This window comes from Saccoglossus kowalevskii, chromosome 19, assembly GCF_978046115.1.
Source record: "Saccoglossus kowalevskii chromosome 19, keSacKowa6.1, whole genome shotgun sequence".
Taxonomy (NCBI): Eukaryota; Metazoa; Hemichordata; class Enteropneusta; family Harrimaniidae; genus Saccoglossus; species Saccoglossus kowalevskii.
The window spans coordinates 1,028,302-1,047,272 of record NC_140659.1 but is presented as its reverse complement, the minus strand read 5'-3'; the positions used below and the strand labels follow the sequence as shown (position 1 = coordinate 1,047,272).

Below are 18,971 nucleotides of genomic sequence, written 5' to 3'. Positions count from 1 at the left end.
GATGTGTCTGCACAGTGTTGTCAACAGTAGATGTGTCTGCACAGTGTTGTCAACAGTAGATGTGTCTGCACAGTGATGTCAACAGTAGATGTGTCTGCACAGTGATGTCAACAGTAGATGTGTCTGTACAGTGTTGTCAACCGTAGATGTGTCTGCACAGTGTTGTCAACAGTAGATGTGTCTGCACAGTGATGTCAACAGTAGATGTGTCTGCACAGTGATGTCAACAGTAGATGTGTCTGCACAGTGATGTCAACAGTAGATGTGTCTGCACAGTGATGTCAACAGTAGATGTGTCTACACAGTGTTGTCAACAGTAGATGTGTCTGCACAGTGATGTCAACAGTAGATGTATCTGCACTGTGATGTCAACAGTAGATGTGTCTGCACAGTGATGTCAACAGTAGATGTGTCTTGATGGTCATTTGCTTAATGTTGTCTATAGTCACACAATTGTGAGATGTTTGTTGTACAAACTACAACTGTATCTGTACTTTTGGTGGTCTGCAGTGAAACTTATTATAGATTGTATTAATTTTTAACAGTCTGAACACCAGTTTAAATGTTATGATTATAACAATGTTATGCACTGATGTATGTACCATTCCAATCAACTTTATTGCGGATTATTGGATACTTTTACATGAAATGAAATTCCTGAAATGAAATATAATTATTATAGCATTTTTGTGTAGATCACTGTCAGGAATTCAAAATTTAATTGATTTCCAAGTATTAAGCCCTCTCTGCATACATAATTTACATAGAAAGGGAAATGCTTTGTGACCCTTCTTAGGTGGAGAAATAAAGAAATATTTAATAAATATATTGCATGCACGTATTGTTACATTCATCGCAAGGAGAGCAGGTTGATTGGAAGACAAAGAATATACCCGGTGTGAGATTTGTCACCAAATACTATGGTACCGAAAACTTTATGATTCCGAGAATCAGAATGACGTCAGAAGAGATTTTGCAGTGGTATGAACTTGAATGTCTTAGGACGACGAGGTGATTTGAGCACTCTGTATGAACTTGAGGTTAATAAACTTTGGTGAACTGGATAGACGGGTCAACAAACTCGATTACGCATTTCTATTAATTTGCATAACATTCCTGTTGCCTTGAGGGTATTCAGTTGTATGACAATGATCTATGGCACCTGATTTGGTAGTTTCTCGGAATTCTTTTTGTTTTGATCAATTAGAAATGAGCAGTGTAAACAAAGTGATGTCTTTATTCACATTTTAATTTACATATGTTTCGCTATAAATTGAATAAGAAATCGTGGCCTAGGACTGCATATTTGACTATCCACCAGAAGTACGGTATACCACAGATAACATCACCATTGAACTCCTGATTGAGAAATTATTTTCGAATCGTTCTAGTGTCAGCTATGGTACTGTACAACGTCGTCCTTATGTGAGCCACTCCTGGAAACCGAGCCGTCACAGTTGTTGCTCCAGTCCGACATTATTACGTCCGCAAAGAATCATGTACATTACACATGCAAACAGCCAGGTTTTCAGTTTCCCCCTGCCTTACCTGCATATTTCAACCGCGGTTACGTTTATCGAAACAGTCTAATATATTTAGGCAATGCAGTAATATTTAATAATTAGTCATTTTTGTGTAGCTATTTGTAGTTTTTGATTTAGAATTATAGCTATATTCTCATCGTGTATTTATATGTTAGATTTTGTTGTATTAAAGTGTGCGTACACACATTGACGTTAATTCAAATTTGGTTTCATTTAGTGCTGTGCGTGTATGATGAATGTGTTCGTTCACTTATTTGCAAATTTCCCAGGATCTTTGGATGCCCAATTGTTATTGGACTGAGATCTGAACATTGTCTTCTTGTAACGATAACCATCTTAATGATTTCCAATCATGCCTTTATGGCCTGTGAAAAGAACCTACAACAAGTGTGATCTATATATGTTTATGTCACACAAATTACAGTTTGGCATTCCCATTCACTTCGTATAAATTATTTTGAGTTTAATACAAATATATATGGACCTATTGACAATCACAAATATCCATGATGGCAAGGTCATAATGGTAGCTTTTACAGCTCTAGCCAGCAAAAATGACCTTGTATAAGCATTCAGCTGGAGCGGAGTTTGACCCTCTGTGTTGATAGGATTGGGCCCTGACATGGCTCCGACCCTGTAAACACATTGGGGTCAGATTGGGTCGAAATCACGCCCTCAATCGTATTCTTCAAGTAATCTCTGGTTATGGCAGAGATTGTAATTTCTGGTTTGTCAAAGAAGAAACAGAAAAAAACAAAAAAAATTGTACCCATAGAAGAGTATTCCTACAAGGTTAAGGTTACACATATCACAACAGTTGAACAATTAAAAGCGAATAACGAATCAAGATACCTAAATCATAACACCAGTGCATTGTCTCATGACTTTTTCACTCAGCTCAACAGGGTACTAGTAATATACAATTTACAAATATATCATTTCGGGAAAAGACAACAAAACAAAACCAACAGCTTGTCAGTATTTACTACAACTTTGTAGCAACCATTCCAAAAACTACTGGTACTGATGAATGAGGACATCACTTTGACAGGCATAAATCTCCTAGTCTAACATTCACTAAAGAAGTCACTGGAAACAATGTTGGCCGTAATGGACCCAGACACACAAGTCAGAACAATTTACTATTATTTTACTTGACAATTGTAAACCTCTGAAAAGTCAACCAAGCTTTTTTTCATTTGATAATATTCCAATGTCACATGACAAATCTGAAGTTATTGGTTATTTCTTTATAGATAAGATTTATTTTATTGACAATTCTTTCTATACAAGGTGAACATAGTCAAGTAAAATAGAAAAGTAAAAGGATAATAAACTTTAAAATAACATAAAAGTAAGTAAAAAAATTAAAAGGACAAACTAGTATTAAATACTGAATAGTACAGAATTAGGTAGTTTACTATTATTAGTTAATACACATTTTTTGGCATTATAAAGACATCAAGATTAATGTGACAGTCATAATGTAAATAAATTTATCAGAATGATTCAATGAAGTAAAATTAGGATTATCATTTTGTAAATCTGCGAAAAGTTTGTCTCATTTCATTGTGCCGTGTCCATAATGTAATGGTACTCTTATCCTCAACTGATTTTTTTCACATCTTGTACAAATTCTGTGTTCAAGTTTTTTTTTGACCTAGTATACATGTATCTCCCTTGTTCAATCATAAGTTTATATTTAGTTCATTGTGGTACAAGTATCAACAAGGCCCCATTTTACAACGCTGATTAATTTTTTCAAATTGCAGACTGAGGAAAATTTCACAAGCTCTCTCCTGATTTTGAATGCACTATTCGTTAGTTTAAGTCAGTGTTATTTTTTTTTTTTTTAAGGTTTTACCAATTTTTATTATAGCTATGATAGGAAATCATATTTAAGAACTAGACAGACAGATGGGCGAAAATGATTAAATTACTTGTATTTTGGTTGTAGGGTTAATAACGCAGCAACTGTGACAATATGTACAGGATCAAATCAAGAACTTCATCGTAATGCAAAACTGGCAATAGTAGCATGTGTACATGTTATTGTATTTCAAATAAGTTGTCACTTTCATCTGTTTTCATTATTATAGTGTGATTCACTTGTACGATCAAAATGCATACAACATTACTCTGAACAAAAAAGCAACCCAACCAGCTGTAACAGTTTGTAATGGTAATCTGGTATCAATACTGTTGGCAAATCAAGTAGCTTACACATGGCTGATTTGTCATTTGCAATTTGTGTTTCACGTTGTGTTAATAACAATTTTTTTTTTATTCCGAAATAAAGAAAAAGATACAGAGCAGACGACAAAATCCCCCCTGGAAAAAAAAAAAGTACATGACAAACGCTGTCTGGTATACGGTGGTGAGACAAAAACAAAAACAAGATTAATTTACTTGTATTAAGCCAACCAATTATTTCACTGTGTTATGCATAAATAGAGATGTAACCATTGGAAGCTACTCTTATCAACACATCATATATGTAACCATTGGAAGCTACTCTTATCAACACATCATATATGTAACCATTGGAAGCTACTCTTATCAACACATCATATATGTAACCATTGGAAGCTACTCTTATCAACACATCATATATGTAACCATTGGAAGCTACTCTTATCAACACATCATATATGTAACCATTGGAAGCTACTCTTATCAACACATCATATATGTAACCATTGGAAGCTACTCTTATCAACACATCATATATGTAACCATTGGAAGCTACTCTTATCAACACATCATATATGTTAAAACATATTGCACTGATGACCCACAACCTTTAGCAATAACTCTATGAACTGCATCTTAAAATCTTTTTCACAATGGATACTACAGAGAATATATGAAATGACCTACAGTAAGTAGCAAGACCTGACAATGGGTTCGATACTGTTCAAGTCCCTTTTGACCAAAATATTAACATATTTGTCTAAAAACGCAAGTAATGCACAGATTTGAGCAAAGACTAAAAATAAAAAGCTCTCACTACAACTTTGCCATCATAGATGTTTGTGATCTACACAAAAAATGTTCTGAGGCAATCATTTGTACCAGACCAGGTGGTACTGAAAAACCTTTTGGCTATGGACTGGTTGAAATATACAGGTTTGTGCCATTTTAGCAAAGTTTGTGAACACATATATATGGTCACTCATACACGAATCCCTATAACATCAGAAAAGATAACGACATCATGCTTATAATTTTGATTACAAAATTGTGGAATCCTTGTTTACTAAATATGGCTCAAATTAGTGTTTCCACAGTAAGCCAAGGACATTTCACTGCTAAATATTTAGGTAAACATAATATCTATAAATCAGACAGCTTGGGGTTATTTGCATCATGTTTGCATAAACTAGTCATATTGTGGATTTAATAAAAGCATTACTAGTAAGTGATGGTACAGCACTACTTTCAGACAAATTGTTCCATGTGTTAACCAGTTAAGCCTAATCTCACAACAAATTTACTTTCTGGATTAAAATTACAATGGATAACAAAATATAGTCTTTGTAAACAACATAAATAGTATCCCATGACTCTTTGGTGCAATCCCTGGGCTTGGAAGGTTCCCCTGTAAAAACTCAGTTTCTTTCACATTGTATTAGCTATGACACAGTCTGTGGCTATGATCTGACACAGAGCTCCATGTTCTGGCGAGCTTAGGAGAATGTCCACGAGTAATTGTTGATGTAAACCACAGTCCCTCTATCAGTGATAGAGGGACTGTGTGTAAACAATAGTGTGTTGATATTGACTTGATCACACAACAATTTGTGTACATGGATTTATGTCTCCTTAGTCTGAGCATGGAGGTAGAATAGATTCTGAGGCGACCGTGAGTGAGACTACACAAGTTCAAGCAATTCAAGCGCTGTGAACGGTAAATATTCGAGACAAACTACCAGTCAGGTTGCCCTCCGCTAAAATACAAACTAAAATACGCGCCGATGCGTCGGACATGCAGGTAGAGGCCCTGACCTCCTAGCTCCTTAGTGCTGGAATAAACCTATGTACTTACATCCAACTGCGTCTGTAGATTAACCAAGTCACTTTCGTTGTTGTTGTTTGAATACTGATTGGCCGACAACACCACGGCCTTCATTATCGCGATGTAGTCCATGATTGATGACAAAACACAAGTCCGAGTGTTAGTTCTCAATTTGCACCACGGACCGCACCTTCAGCAGTTTGCTATAATCCAAATACTTGGAGATAGGCGTTTTTTCACCTAGTTACTATGGGATACTTAAATGCCAGAATGCAGGTACATACATGCACATGTACGATGTTTTGTTTGTGTCGAACACTGATTTTATGTCAAGAATCAGAGAGCCATGCAATCTGTGACATGCATTCACAAATGCAACTATTGTGGACGACATATATGCTAATCACAGATTGCCAGAGGATTACACAAGAATATACTTGACAAATTGACAACGTAAAAATGTTCGAACTTTGAAACCACCGCCATTTTGAAAATAACAAGCTTTTGAATTCACGCATGCGTATCACTGGGTTTCTTGTACAGTGTATGACCTTACATATCCCGGATTTTCAAATACCATGAGGGACAACATTTATATTGTTTCTTTTCATTATTTTCCACGTTTTTCAATTTTTGAAAAATAAAAATAAGCAACAAGCATTTTGTAATGCACAGACTATTCAATTTAAAGTCCATTTTATAATGTTTATAGAATTCTGTTAATAAAGTGAGCGACAAAACAAATCTAAGTGTGTTTTAACTATTTATATTTGGCCAGGTGTTTCTCTAACTCCACACTCAATCTTGTCTCCATGTAGAATTTTCAATGGTCATAATTTTTCATATGCACACACTTGTATTATAGTAATAACAGTTTTGGTTTGTGCACATGTAGATTAGTAATTCATGTGAGTGTCAAGCACTGCTGAACATAGAGTTCAGTCACCGTCCCTCAACAGGGACGGTGGTTCAGTTAAGGTAGCGGAATAGTTTTTTGGGCACTTTTCACATTTTTTTTTGAAAATCACAAGCATAGCTCCATAAGGCATGCCACATACATTAGTGTATTTATTTTATTGAAAAAATAATATCTTGTACAAGTAAACTGTTTTTTTCCTTGTGTGCAAACAAATACCCAAGTTTTTTGTTTATCCAGTGTACACCCCATGAGTGCTTCTCATTAATATTCATGGTAACAAACATAACTGAACTGGGGCTAAGCTATTTACAAACAACTGATAAGATATCTGTTTGTAGTTTACACACAGCTGATAAGATGTGTGCACTGCTTCGTTTCAAGAGGAGGAAGCTGTACAGCAAAAACAAAAACAAAAAACACTTTCGAAACACAACAAATTTTGTATAAACAAAATAGTACATGAGTGTATCACATGTTACCGGATTTTGCCATAAATTCGCCCGGGCCGTTTAACGGCAGTTTGGTATTTTTTAAGATTTTTAAAAAAATATTTTGGGAAGACAAATTTATGTTCTAAATGTTATTTTAATAAATCTGTTGTCAAAATAAAAGTACAATGTCACAGTTGGAGATTTTTTATTTTTTTTTATTTCTGTTTGATACATTATATGCTTTTTAGGATCAGATCAGGGGGCCTTGTATGGTGTGCCATTAGGGCCAACATTGAAAAACACCAATAAATCAAAGAATAAATCAAAGAATAGATAAATAAATCAAAGAATAAATCAAAGAATAGATAAATAAATAAAAGAATAAATCAAAGAATAAAACAATAAATAAAAAAATAAATTGAAAACTAGAACAAGAAATAAAAGATTAAATTGAAGAATAGAACGATAAATTAAAAAATAGAAGAATAAATAAAATAATAAAACAAAAAATAAAAGAATAGAAAAATAAATAAAACAATAAACGAAAGAATAGAAAATTAAATGATTAAATAAAAGAATAGAAAAATAGAATCAGCTTATTTAAATAAGTGTTTTAAAAAACCTGTTTAAAAGTAAACCGCCGTTGCGCCGCAACGGAGGGAAAAATTAAACCGCTGTTGCGCCGCAACGGAGCTAAAAATTTAACCGCCGTTGCGCCGCAACGGAGCTAAAAATTTAACCGCCGTTGCGCCGCAACGGAGCTAAAACTTTGACCCAAACTTTAACCCCAAAGTCACAACGCGCTTGGAAAACAAGATGTCGAAGGAAAGTCATCACCAACAGGGAGGTGCTGATCATCGTCGATCTCGTTTGGTAACTGCGACTGAAACACTTCACCGAGCCGCTGCTGACGTGGCGAAATTATTGGCCGAAGACCAGACAAGTCGTCGCAATGAACCAAGTCATTCACAGTTACAAATATCCCCGCCAATATTGTCGGCGCCTTCGGGCTCCCGCGACGCGAGCAGTTCGTTGACAAAATCGACACACGACTTTTCTAGTAAAGAAGTCCTTGGTGAATTATTCCCTAGTTTAAGGGATCAACGTTCTGGAAAAGGTCGCTCAAAACCTAAAAGCAAGTTTATTGCTCTCTTGACGCCCCCAAACACATGGACACATAAGTTTTGTGTTCTGGCATTGAAAGACGCCAAATTTGTCCCAAGCACTGCGGATAAGGAACAATTGAAACTTGCTGGTTTAGGCGAGAAGAAAATTGTTTTTCAAAACAAAAGCGGCGATCACGAGTATCTCATGAATACATTATATTCTGAATTTCCAAAGCTAAAACATGCTATGGGATTCACAATTTGGCGCACGTGTGGCCGAAATAGCAAAACGCTTGTTGAACTCAAGCCGCCTATATATGGATATTCGCTGAAGTTTCTCAGAAAGGACTCTATACTAGGATCTGCTGTTGCCTATGTGAAGCCATTACAAAAAAATCTGTTATTGGAACCAGAAATGACGACAAGATCATTAAGCTCAGACGTAAGTGTTCTTGTCTGTTTTGTATTTATTTATTTGTATATATATATATATATATATATATATATATATATATATATATATATATATATATATATATATATATATATATATATATATATATATATATATATATATATATATATATATATATATTTGATGCCTGGTGGGATACTTTTTGCTATCTTGAATTATGTTCTATGAAATTTCCCTAAAAATATTAGGTCAATTTTCTCAAAATACAGGTAGTGTAATATACACAAACATTTTACCATGTTTACTTTACCTTAGGTAAAGCACATTTCACATTAATTGGTACTCAGCAAATTTAAGACATACCACAGTACTATATATATGTTATTTTGCTTGGTGACATTAACTCATATTATTATACATCTGTCACCCTAATGCCATAAGTTACAGTGTGTCGTAATTTTGCAGTATTTTACAGTGTATTTTCATCCTACCAAATATGGAATGATTATGCCCGTAAACGTCCTCTAATAATAAAAACAAACATGGCTGCAATCATGGTTTGACCGGACTCCACACAAAGAAGTTCACTGATTCTGTACTAAACTTTTCGGCATTGTATCTTCGAGAGGAAAAGATGTATAATAAAAAGGTTATTACTAGGATACCGCAAAGTATGCACTCAGACTGTACATCCTAGCATTGACCTCCGGTACGCATCGGTCAATACTTTTTGGTATCCTCTTAATAACCTCATATTAATGATAACTGAAAGTTTATTTTGAAAACATCCGTAGGAATAGTCATATTTCTGCCTATTTTGAGAACCAACAGCGACTGTAATTTTTTGCAAATGCATGTCCACTAAATTTAAATTTGTCCACTAAAATTAATTAACATCATGCCCAATTAGCATAAATTTGTAATTGTAATTTGTAAGGAATGTTCCATGAAAGCATGATTTATTTGCTGTTTTGATGCTTGTAGATGGTCATGTGATAAAAAGGTTGTCACTTGATATCACTTATTCATAGAGCTGGTTAATAATAATGGCATCATGGGTTATTTATTCACCTCATCTTTGGTTCATGAATAATACTAGCTCATGGCATTACTCATATCAATCAGCTCTATATACAAGTGATATAAGGTAATAAATAACCTTGTATTGTTTTTTTATCATAGTTAATTTCAGGAAAACAGACCCCACAAGTTACATGCATTCACTGTAATGCATCTGTTGACATAGATTGCTTTAGTGATCATTACAAACATTGTAATAAAGAGACTGACTCCAGTGATAACACCAGTGATGAAGGGATAACTGATGAAGAATGTAGCAATGAATCAAAAAAATCCAAGGTGGAACATCTAGCTGTAGATTTTACAAGTAGCCGATTAGAGGATCAGGTAAGTTTGTGTGTGACACCCCCATGGTGTACTGTTAAAAATAAAGTATGCTATTGCAAAGTTTATTTATCTCTCTGTAGTGATATACAGTGATAGGAATATTTATAAAAATTTGTGATTACTGATTATCAGCGTTATTTCAAATTGAAATATTAAATATTGAATACTAGTAGCCCAAAATAAAGCACTTTTTGATTAAATTATGTTGAACTAACTTATTTGTTAGAACTTGTGGCAATGTTACAATATTATCCGATCAATTTAATTATTAGTCATTATGATTTATAAAAATTTGTGTATTTATAAAACATTTAATTTTATTTATAAAATGTTTAATTTTATTAATTTGTCATGAACCTCGTTCATGCCTTTATGGAATTTACTGTACAGTATTGCAAGAGATAAAAAAATATTGAATGCATTAAACAATGAAACTCTGGAATTAACAGGACATAGCAATAAGAAAGACACTAGATTTTAAATATACACTGTATTTTGTTACATTAGATATGTAGTTGTCACATCATGATTGTAATTTGATTTTAAATTACATTTTAGTTCAATGCTAAAGTTGATGTGTTGATGAGTGTCTTCAATGGAACTAAAAATAAGGAAGAAATTCTAAGATGCATGTCTTTCTGCAATGGTAACTCAGAAAAAGCATATGATATTCTGTCTGAACATGAAAACGGTAAGAAATTGTGTCATATTTGTTTTGTTGTGTGTTCCAAAAATCAAAAAGCTGACTTGTTCTATTTCTAGAACTATTGTATGTAATTTGTATGAAGACATTTTAAACTTGTTTGCAGGAGAGGGATGTCTTTGTGCCATTGGGTGCTTACGGTTTGGGTTCTGTCTGTTTGTCTGTCCGTTGCATTATCTTCAAAGTTCATGAACCGATTTTCCCTAAACTTGGTACATATGGTATATACATGATGGTGTACAAATGACCCAAATTTTTGCCTCTGTTCTGATACATTATGGCTGAACAATGGCCATTAATTGACCCCAAAATAGCCTAAAAACCTCATTTTATATGTGTAGAGTATTATTTCTACATTGTGCTGGCCAATTCTGTTCAAACTTAGAATACGGATAAACCTGTTTTTCAGATTTTTTAAAATTTGTTAGTGAAAAGAAAATTTATTTTGGTTCATTTTTGCAGCAACTTGGGAATACATTAGACATATCACACATATTGAATTGTCTGGCAGTCCAAGTCATTAGTTCAGTGTAGAACTGGTACATGTATGCACTTGATCAAAAATGAGCTGACATTTCATTTGTCATATATTTAATTACAAGAACAGAGGATTCTGTGACATTCTCAATAGCTTACCAAAAATTGCTATAAAAATTAAATTTTTATGGAAAATATTAATATATGCCATGTCTGTAATGAAATGAAAGAAAAGGTTCTAGAGTACACTTGTTTACATTTTGTGTCTATTTTCCACTATGGGTAATGTTGTCACAGCAGATCATGGGCAATTGCTGGTCAGTGAGCAAACTTATTGTATAATCTTGGTGCTGTTCAGTGTTGGCTAGGTTTAGTGCATATAATTTTGGAGATTTTGGTAAAAATGTTTCTACAAAATCTGCATTAACTTAATATGTCAGGAATGTCATTCAAAAATCTACTCTTATTACAACCTAGCAACCTATATCCACCTAAAATATAGCCATTGTTCATAAGGAACATGTTTCTTTTTTATTGCAACTCTCCCGAATCTGATACATGTACTTAGAGCATGGTTAGTAACCATGCTTAGAGCGAGTGCATAAATCATTTTTGTACCCTTTCACAATATTTTTATCAGTATTGAATGTTGATCATACTCCCTTCCTCCCTCTGATATGTTAAATAGATGGACTTTGATATTAATTGTGCCTAGATTGTATCTATTTTTATTCTTTGTAGGATATTTTTCTTCTTTCAATCATAATCATGTTTAGGCTACAACTCTTCAGTATCTGCTCATTCAGATTAAAGTGAGGACTATACTTCCATAACTTGTAATTTGACTTTTCTCTATGTGATTGTACAATCATAACAATGTGTTCCTAATCTGTGTTTATTGAGGTATTTTGAGGCTAGAAATGGTGACTTTGACAAAACCTCTTTTTACCCTGAAACTGTGTCATTCAATTAATATATGAATATTATATTGTGGCAATTAATGGTGCACTTTTTAAAGTTGTTTGTTCTAATTGTATTAACTCACTCACATTCACTCAACTAAAGGATGATGATGTTTTATTATGAATATGCACTCTATTTCAGGTGCATCACTATCAAATGTGTCAAGTCAGAATGTTTACACTTCTATAGTTGAACCAGCTGCCAGTGACAGTGATGTTGGTCATTGTAGCTTTCAAAGTGATCCGTTTGAACCTGTTGTATCTACTGAGACAGCAGCCAGTGCCATGGCCAATGACTTGTAGAGTATTGTACTTCCAAATCAATTGCAAACTGCAGTAAATACATGTACTGAAACAGCAGCCAATATCAATAGCATGTATACTACTAGCTTTTCAAGTCAACAGCAAACTGCAGTATATACAAATACTGGAGCAGTATCAAGTGCCAGCAACATGTACACAAGTTTTTCAAGTCAGCCACAGTGTGCAGTTACTGCGGCAGCAACCAGTGCCAGCAACATTTATACAAGTTGTCCAAGTCAGCCACAATCTGCAGTTACTGCAACAGCAACCAGTACCAGCAACTTCTATACAAGTTTTCCAAGTCAGCAGCTAACTGCAGTTACTGCAACAGCAACCAGTGCCAGCAACATTTATACAAGTTGTCCAAGTCAGCCACAATCTGCAGTTACTGCAACAGCAACCAGTACCAGCAACTTCTATATAAGTTTTCCAAGTCAGCAGCTAACTGCAGTTACTGCAACAGCAACCAGTGCCAGCAACATTTATACAAGTTGTCCAAGTCAGCCACAATCTGCAGTTACTGCGGCAGCAACCAGTGCCAGCAACTTCTATACAAGTTTTCCAAGTCAGCAGCTAACTGCAGTTACTGCAACAGCAACCAGTACCAGCAACATTTATACAAGTTGTCCAAGTCAGCCACAATCTGCAGTTACTGCGGCAGCAACCAGTGCCAGCAACATTTATACAAGTTTTCCATGTCAGTCACAATCTGCAGTTATTGAGACAGCAGCTAGTGCCAGCAACATGTATACTACTACCTGCTTACCAAGTCAGTCACAATCTGCAGTTATTGAGACAGCAGCTAGTGCCAGCAACATGTATACTACTACCTGCTTACCATGTCAGTCACAATCTGCAGTTATTGAGACAGCAACCAGTGCCAGAAACATGTATACTACTACCTGCTTACCAAGTCAACAGCAAACTGCAGTACCTACAAATACTGGCACAGCCTCCGTTACCAGGATAACTGATTTGACTCAACTAATTGATGCAACTAAGGAAATGGAAATACAAGAAAAACTGCAAATATTTAGGGAACAGCTTCTATTTTATGATGCTAGACCACACCGACTGTATGTGGAGCGTACACATTTATTAGAATATAACATATCATTCTTCAAGCGCATTGACTTCTCAATATTGCGGCCTATATGTGTGATATTCGAAGAAGAAGATGCTGTGGATGCTGGGGGTCCTCTGAGAGAAAATTTCTCTCTGTTTTTTGAAGAAATAGTTTCAGCAAAACTGGATATGTTCATCAGAACACCAACTGGTTATTTACAACAAAAGGTGTATCTATGGTGGACTGTTTGAAATTGTTGGTATAGCAGTTGCAGCGGCAGCAATGAATGATGTGCCATCCATGCTTCCATTACATCCGGCTATAGTGAGTAAAATGTGTAATGAAGATCCAAGTAGTATGATGAAGTTTCTCTGCATTGAAGACGTGCCTGATACTTATGCTCAGCAATTTATTAAGAAGGTAAGATATGTATCTCACACAATCATAAAGTTCCCACATTAAAATCTGCCAACCTAAACACAGTGTCAAGTGTGGACCGTATATAAACACTAGTCACCAAGTATGTCATTGTGTATTTCACTACATGGTCTATGAATCAACTAGATGCTGCCTCATTGTTTCAATTGCTTCTTTTTCATTCAGCATCATTTATAGAGATCTTTTTATTAGATTAAATGCATGTACCAATTTGTGCAGCATGCACTACAGTCATATTGTCCCTGCAAAACAATGTTGTTCTTTTCCAATAAATTCTGGAGTTTCTAAAATTTTGCCAAAACTGGTTACCCACATTATCAAGTGAGTTTAACTTATATCATGACAATCTTGAAAAATGAACAAAATATTGTGACAAAGATTGCGATGAACATGAACTAGATGACTGGTGATACCTTCAGCCATTGAGGCAAATATACCTTGCACAGTTAAAGTGCTGGTTTGAACTTTCTATATCTAATTAACTAACATGGACGTTGAACTTGTTAGGCATACTTTGACCGATTTAAAAAAAAAATGTCTTTTCTCATTTGGTATAAACTGTTATCATGCTGAAATAATCCAAATATTTACAAATTACATTTTTATAGTTGACACAGTCACTAAAACTGACTGGGGACTATTTCATTGAAAATGACTTGTTAACTTGTTATACTAATATCCTAAATAATTTATTAGAGAGTGAATCAGTTGATTATGTAATGTAATTGTATGTAATGTAATTGTAAAATAAACTTGTTTGCAGATAATCTTGAATACATGCTACTACACTCTTCATAAAAGTACAGCTGCACATATAAATCACAAGCATTACAACATGTATATTGAACTTATTCCTTTCTGACAGTCCAAGAAAGGCAAACTATTTTTGGGCTTGTCCAACAAAACTTTGTTTATTCTGCTTATTTACAGATGTTGGAATGTGTCTCGAATGATGATCTAACTGAATTGTTGAATGATGAAACCCAACCAACACATTACGTTGATATGTGTGGATGGGATAATACTTGTATAATCACAGTAAGTTGTATTTATTTATTTGTTTGTTTGTTTGTTTATTTATTTATTTATTTATTTATTTATTTATTTATTAATTAATTAATTAATTGTTTGTTTGTTTGTTTGTTTGTTTGTTTGTTAATAACAGTAGCAAATCACCCACCCAATTGTTGCTGCCACATTGTTATGAAGTCCAACTCACAATTAAATGATTTTTTAGTCCCTGTTCGGACACAGACCGAAAACGGGGACTTATGGTCTATGTGTTCATGCGTGCGTCCTGACCTATATCTTAGAAATGCCTGGGCCGATTACATTCAAACTTCACACATACATCATACATAATATTATACTTATGCACATCAATTTGTTTCATGATCTGATTCAAGATGGCTGAATGGCAACCTTTTTTGTGCTGAAAAATCATCAGAATCTAGCATTTAGGGAAGGATTTTGTTCAAACTTGGTACATATGTTGGACATTATAAGACCTTGATGCATGTAAATTTATTTTTCAAATCGAATTCAAAATGAATGACTGGTGGCCATTTTGTTTTAATGAATGCTGTTCTAGAGCCGTATTTCTGACTTGCTTTGACTGATTATGTTCAAATTTTATATATTCATTATACATCATGTTATAAATATACAGATGTATTCAAAATGGCTAACAACTAGCCATTTTGTTTTAATTAATGCTGTTCCAAAACAATATCTCCCAATATGGACAAGTACTTGTTTAACGATCAGAAACAAGATGAATGAATGTCAATCATTTTAATGTTAAAAAATCATCATAATTAGCTTTTGGATCCATATCTCTGACATATTTATGTTCCAACTATATCACTATAAACAAAATTAAGTTTGATAACTAATGGGGACTGTGCCATGCATGGCTTGTGTTTCTCTAAAATACATCCCTCTACCTTCTAGAATCAAAAAGGGAGCTTATTTCATGGTAATGTCTGTCTGTGTGTGTGTGTGTGTGTGTATGTATGTATGTGTGTAGGTATGCATGCATGTCTGTCTGTGCATGAAATATGTTCAACTGATCTATCTTGAACTAAAATGACTTGGATGAATGAGTGGATGAGTCTCAACTTTCATTAGTGTCAGTTGCCACTTGCAGTGTAAAAGCATATGCTAGAAACTATATACCGGTAGTTTTGACAGTTTTAACCTATGGAAGGAGTTATGATTTAAATCATTGAAAGTATCAGTAACTATCACCCTTTTTTTCAGCTTTCAAACCGTCATGAATTGGCCTCCTACATCATTGAGTATTCCATTATTGGGCAGAGAGAAGAGGCTATTAAGCATATTTCCAAAGGTCTCTCCAAAAATGGCTTTTTATGTTGTTGCAAAAGGTCATGTATTATGAGTGTAATAAGCGTAAGTAATGTTACCTCAAAGAAGCTGTATGATGCCACCAGAACTCAGATTAACAATATGAAGAGTGAACATTCATCAGATATAAACAGTGATGCCTATCGGACTGTTCTATATGTAGATAGGCTTCTGAGTGAAATAGGTGAGTGAATGCATGTAGGTATAGATAGGTAAAATGTTGCCAGCAAATTGCACTTAATTATATAAGCCATTGCTACCTATAAATTTATGAATTTACCAAGCTATATATGCTAGTCTGCTCACACAAATGCATTTCTGTTGGCAATACTACGATACAAACAAACATAACTAGGATTTATGTAAATGCATTTGTTAAATGAAAATAATGTTGAAAACTAAATAAATACTGCACCCATGGGAGAGCAGTATTGATTGTAGTTGCATTCATGCACAGTTCCTTAGCATAGACTAATTCGTCAGAAGTCTTTGTTGAGACAACATGCATGAATGTTTAACCAGTGCTATAAACCAGTAAATACAAGCTAAATCTGACCTGTTTTTAAGACCCGGTCTGCACTCATAGCATTGGCTAACAAAGTATGCACAATTTGTATTCAATGTCCAAAAGGTTTGCAATTCATTTTGGTATGCCATATCCGACATGACAATCAACATGAGCACATACATGGATATTGTTCAAAAAAAGGAAATAACTGACAATGAGACTTTACTACTTCATCCTATTTGATATTGTTTTATTACTGTATACCTTCTTGGTACTGTACTATATAATCATAGTTAAAGGGACTAAAAATTTGTATATTCTTAAGTTTTGGCGTACCTTTGGTTACTTTGAATCTGGAATCTATTCTAGCAATAATACATTTGACAAATTTCAGATGCCCCTACTGACAACCTGTAACATTCATATGTAATTAAAAGTTTAGTTTGAAATAATAATTCCACTTCCTAATCAATATATGTTATTATACTTCTCACTCACAGTATCAAATTTATTTGTTTACAGATGACCAAGATGCAATTGATTTGGTCTGGTTTGTAACAGGGACACCAACAATTATGCAAAGCAGACCATCTGTAATGGAAATAACTATTATTAATTCAAGAACAGAAACATCACCAATCGCAAATACTTGTAATGCCACCTTACTTATGCCATCAACATATTTGAGATATGAAGACTTTAAATATAACATACTTGAACGTGTTCAGCTAGGATTGGGACATTTTGGTATGGCTTAATACATTGCCTGCTGAAAGCCACCACAGATAGCTGTAGTAGCAGTATTTTTCATTAAACTTCAAATGTTGGAGTACAACTAAATATATCTGCTTAGAAGAACTTCAGCCTAACTGAAAATGTTTAACATTGATTCTCATACACAGTATCATGTATCAACATATTTTGTGGTCTGTGTGTGGTGCATGCAGTAAGTTTATTCTGTACTCAAACATTTGTAAGTTTATACATGGACACACGAATGAGCTTATAATATAGATACAGTATAGCAACATTCTGAGGAGAGTTTGGAGCTTTTTCAAATTTGTATCTGTTTGTTTAGTTCTTATGTTGTATTTCTTTAGAGTTTTATAGACCAATTATTCAAAACTTGGTAACAGCTGTCTGAGATGACTGACAATTTTATCTTTTTTTTGTGCATAATTCTGCTTATATCTCAAATTCACATAGTCCATTTAGAGCCAAATTTGGTACACAGACATTTGTGTTCTAGCACATCACCAAGAATTGACCCTGTTCAGTCAAACTTGACACACAGAATACATCCTGGAATAGACTTCATTTGTTGACTCGTTTCAAGATTGCTGAATAGTGGACATTTCACTTCCAACAAATTACAAAAACATTGAACATTTTTGTCATCCCAGAACTTTATAGTTGGGAAATTTTGTTTGTAATCTTCTGACGTGTCAAGTAGTATGTGTACTGTAACACGTGTTAAAGCTGAATGTACAGTATCTTCAAGATATCCACATCAGATGTCTTGCACAATAGTCAAACATTAAGCAGTTCCATGCACAGTATTAAGTTCAGATATGATTTTAGGTCTAGTTACTCAAAATTGAGAGAATTTTAACAAAGTTTTGCCAACATTACAACTTTGAATTGCTTTTCATTATAATTGATTCAGTTGACAGTGTAGAACTGAAATTCGAACTTGTTCAAAACATAGAAGAGAGCTGGTTTTGATTTGTTTATTGCAAATCACAAGTCTTTAATTGTTCCTAATTATCTTGTTCATAATTTAATTGTTACTAATTGTTCTTAATTTAATGTTTTCATGATTTGATGTTCATCAGGGATAAGTTGGTATAAATACCAGTTATTACACTGATTTTAGTCAAAATATTTACAGGTTATGCCCATTTGTGCAGTGTACAGTTGATTTTAAAAACAGTGAGCGGTATCAAACAAGTTGTCCAAGTAGTGGGGGTGGAGGGTACTCTCCTGAATTTGAGGTATGCTCCGCAACAAGTTGATTGGCCATTGGGGCATTTTGATTATAAAAATAGCTTTGTGCTTTGTTGCTGCAAAATCATTGAAAAATCTCAAATTTATCCGGATGCATCTACAGTCGTTTCAGTTGGAGTATACCTCCCTCCTTGTTGTTTATTTTCTCCATAAAATATTATATAAAGTAAAAATCTGACCAGTGTTGTTGTAAACAGTTTATTATACAGACGGCAGGCTAATGAAACAATGTGAAACAACAGTTGTGAACCTGTTTTCAAGATATGAATATCTTTGATTAGTCTGGCATGTTCACACTGT

The 18,971-nt window shown here is 34.2% G+C and overlaps 3 protein-coding genes across 3 annotated transcripts in view; 2 read left to right on the top strand and 1 right to left on the bottom strand.

The window, feature by feature from the left end:
• Positions 1–5,694, bottom strand: part of LOC100375185 (protein CIP2A-like) — an 86,393-nt gene extending 80,699 nt beyond the window's left edge. Inside the window, exon 1 of the mRNA XM_085494049.1 lies at positions 5,593–5,694. Coding sequence (XP_085350175.1) covers positions 5,593–5,694 — 102 coding nt within the window. The remainder of the gene's footprint in view (positions 1–5,592) is intronic.
• Positions 5,695–7,728: 2,034 nt separating this feature from the next.
• LOC146730227 (uncharacterized) lies at positions 7,729–12,340 on the top strand. The gene is made up of 4 exons (XM_085494045.1): positions 7,729–8,460; positions 9,616–9,840; positions 10,399–10,531; positions 12,125–12,340. Exons 1-4 carry the CDS (start codon positions 7,729–7,731, stop codon positions 12,283–12,285), a joined length of 1,251 nt encoding a protein of 416 aa, XP_085350171.1. The 3' UTR covers positions 12,286–12,340.
• Positions 12,341–13,633: 1,293 nt separating this feature from the next.
• Positions 13,634–17,748, top strand: LOC146730226 (uncharacterized). Its single transcript, XM_085494044.1, has 4 exons — positions 13,634–13,771; positions 14,720–14,827; positions 16,052–16,340; positions 17,187–17,748. The coding sequence occupies exons 1-4, from the start codon at positions 13,634–13,636 to the stop codon at positions 17,420–17,422; spliced, it is 771 nt and encodes a 256-aa protein (XP_085350170.1). The 3' UTR covers positions 17,423–17,748.
• Positions 17,749–18,971: the final 1,223 nt, after the last annotated feature.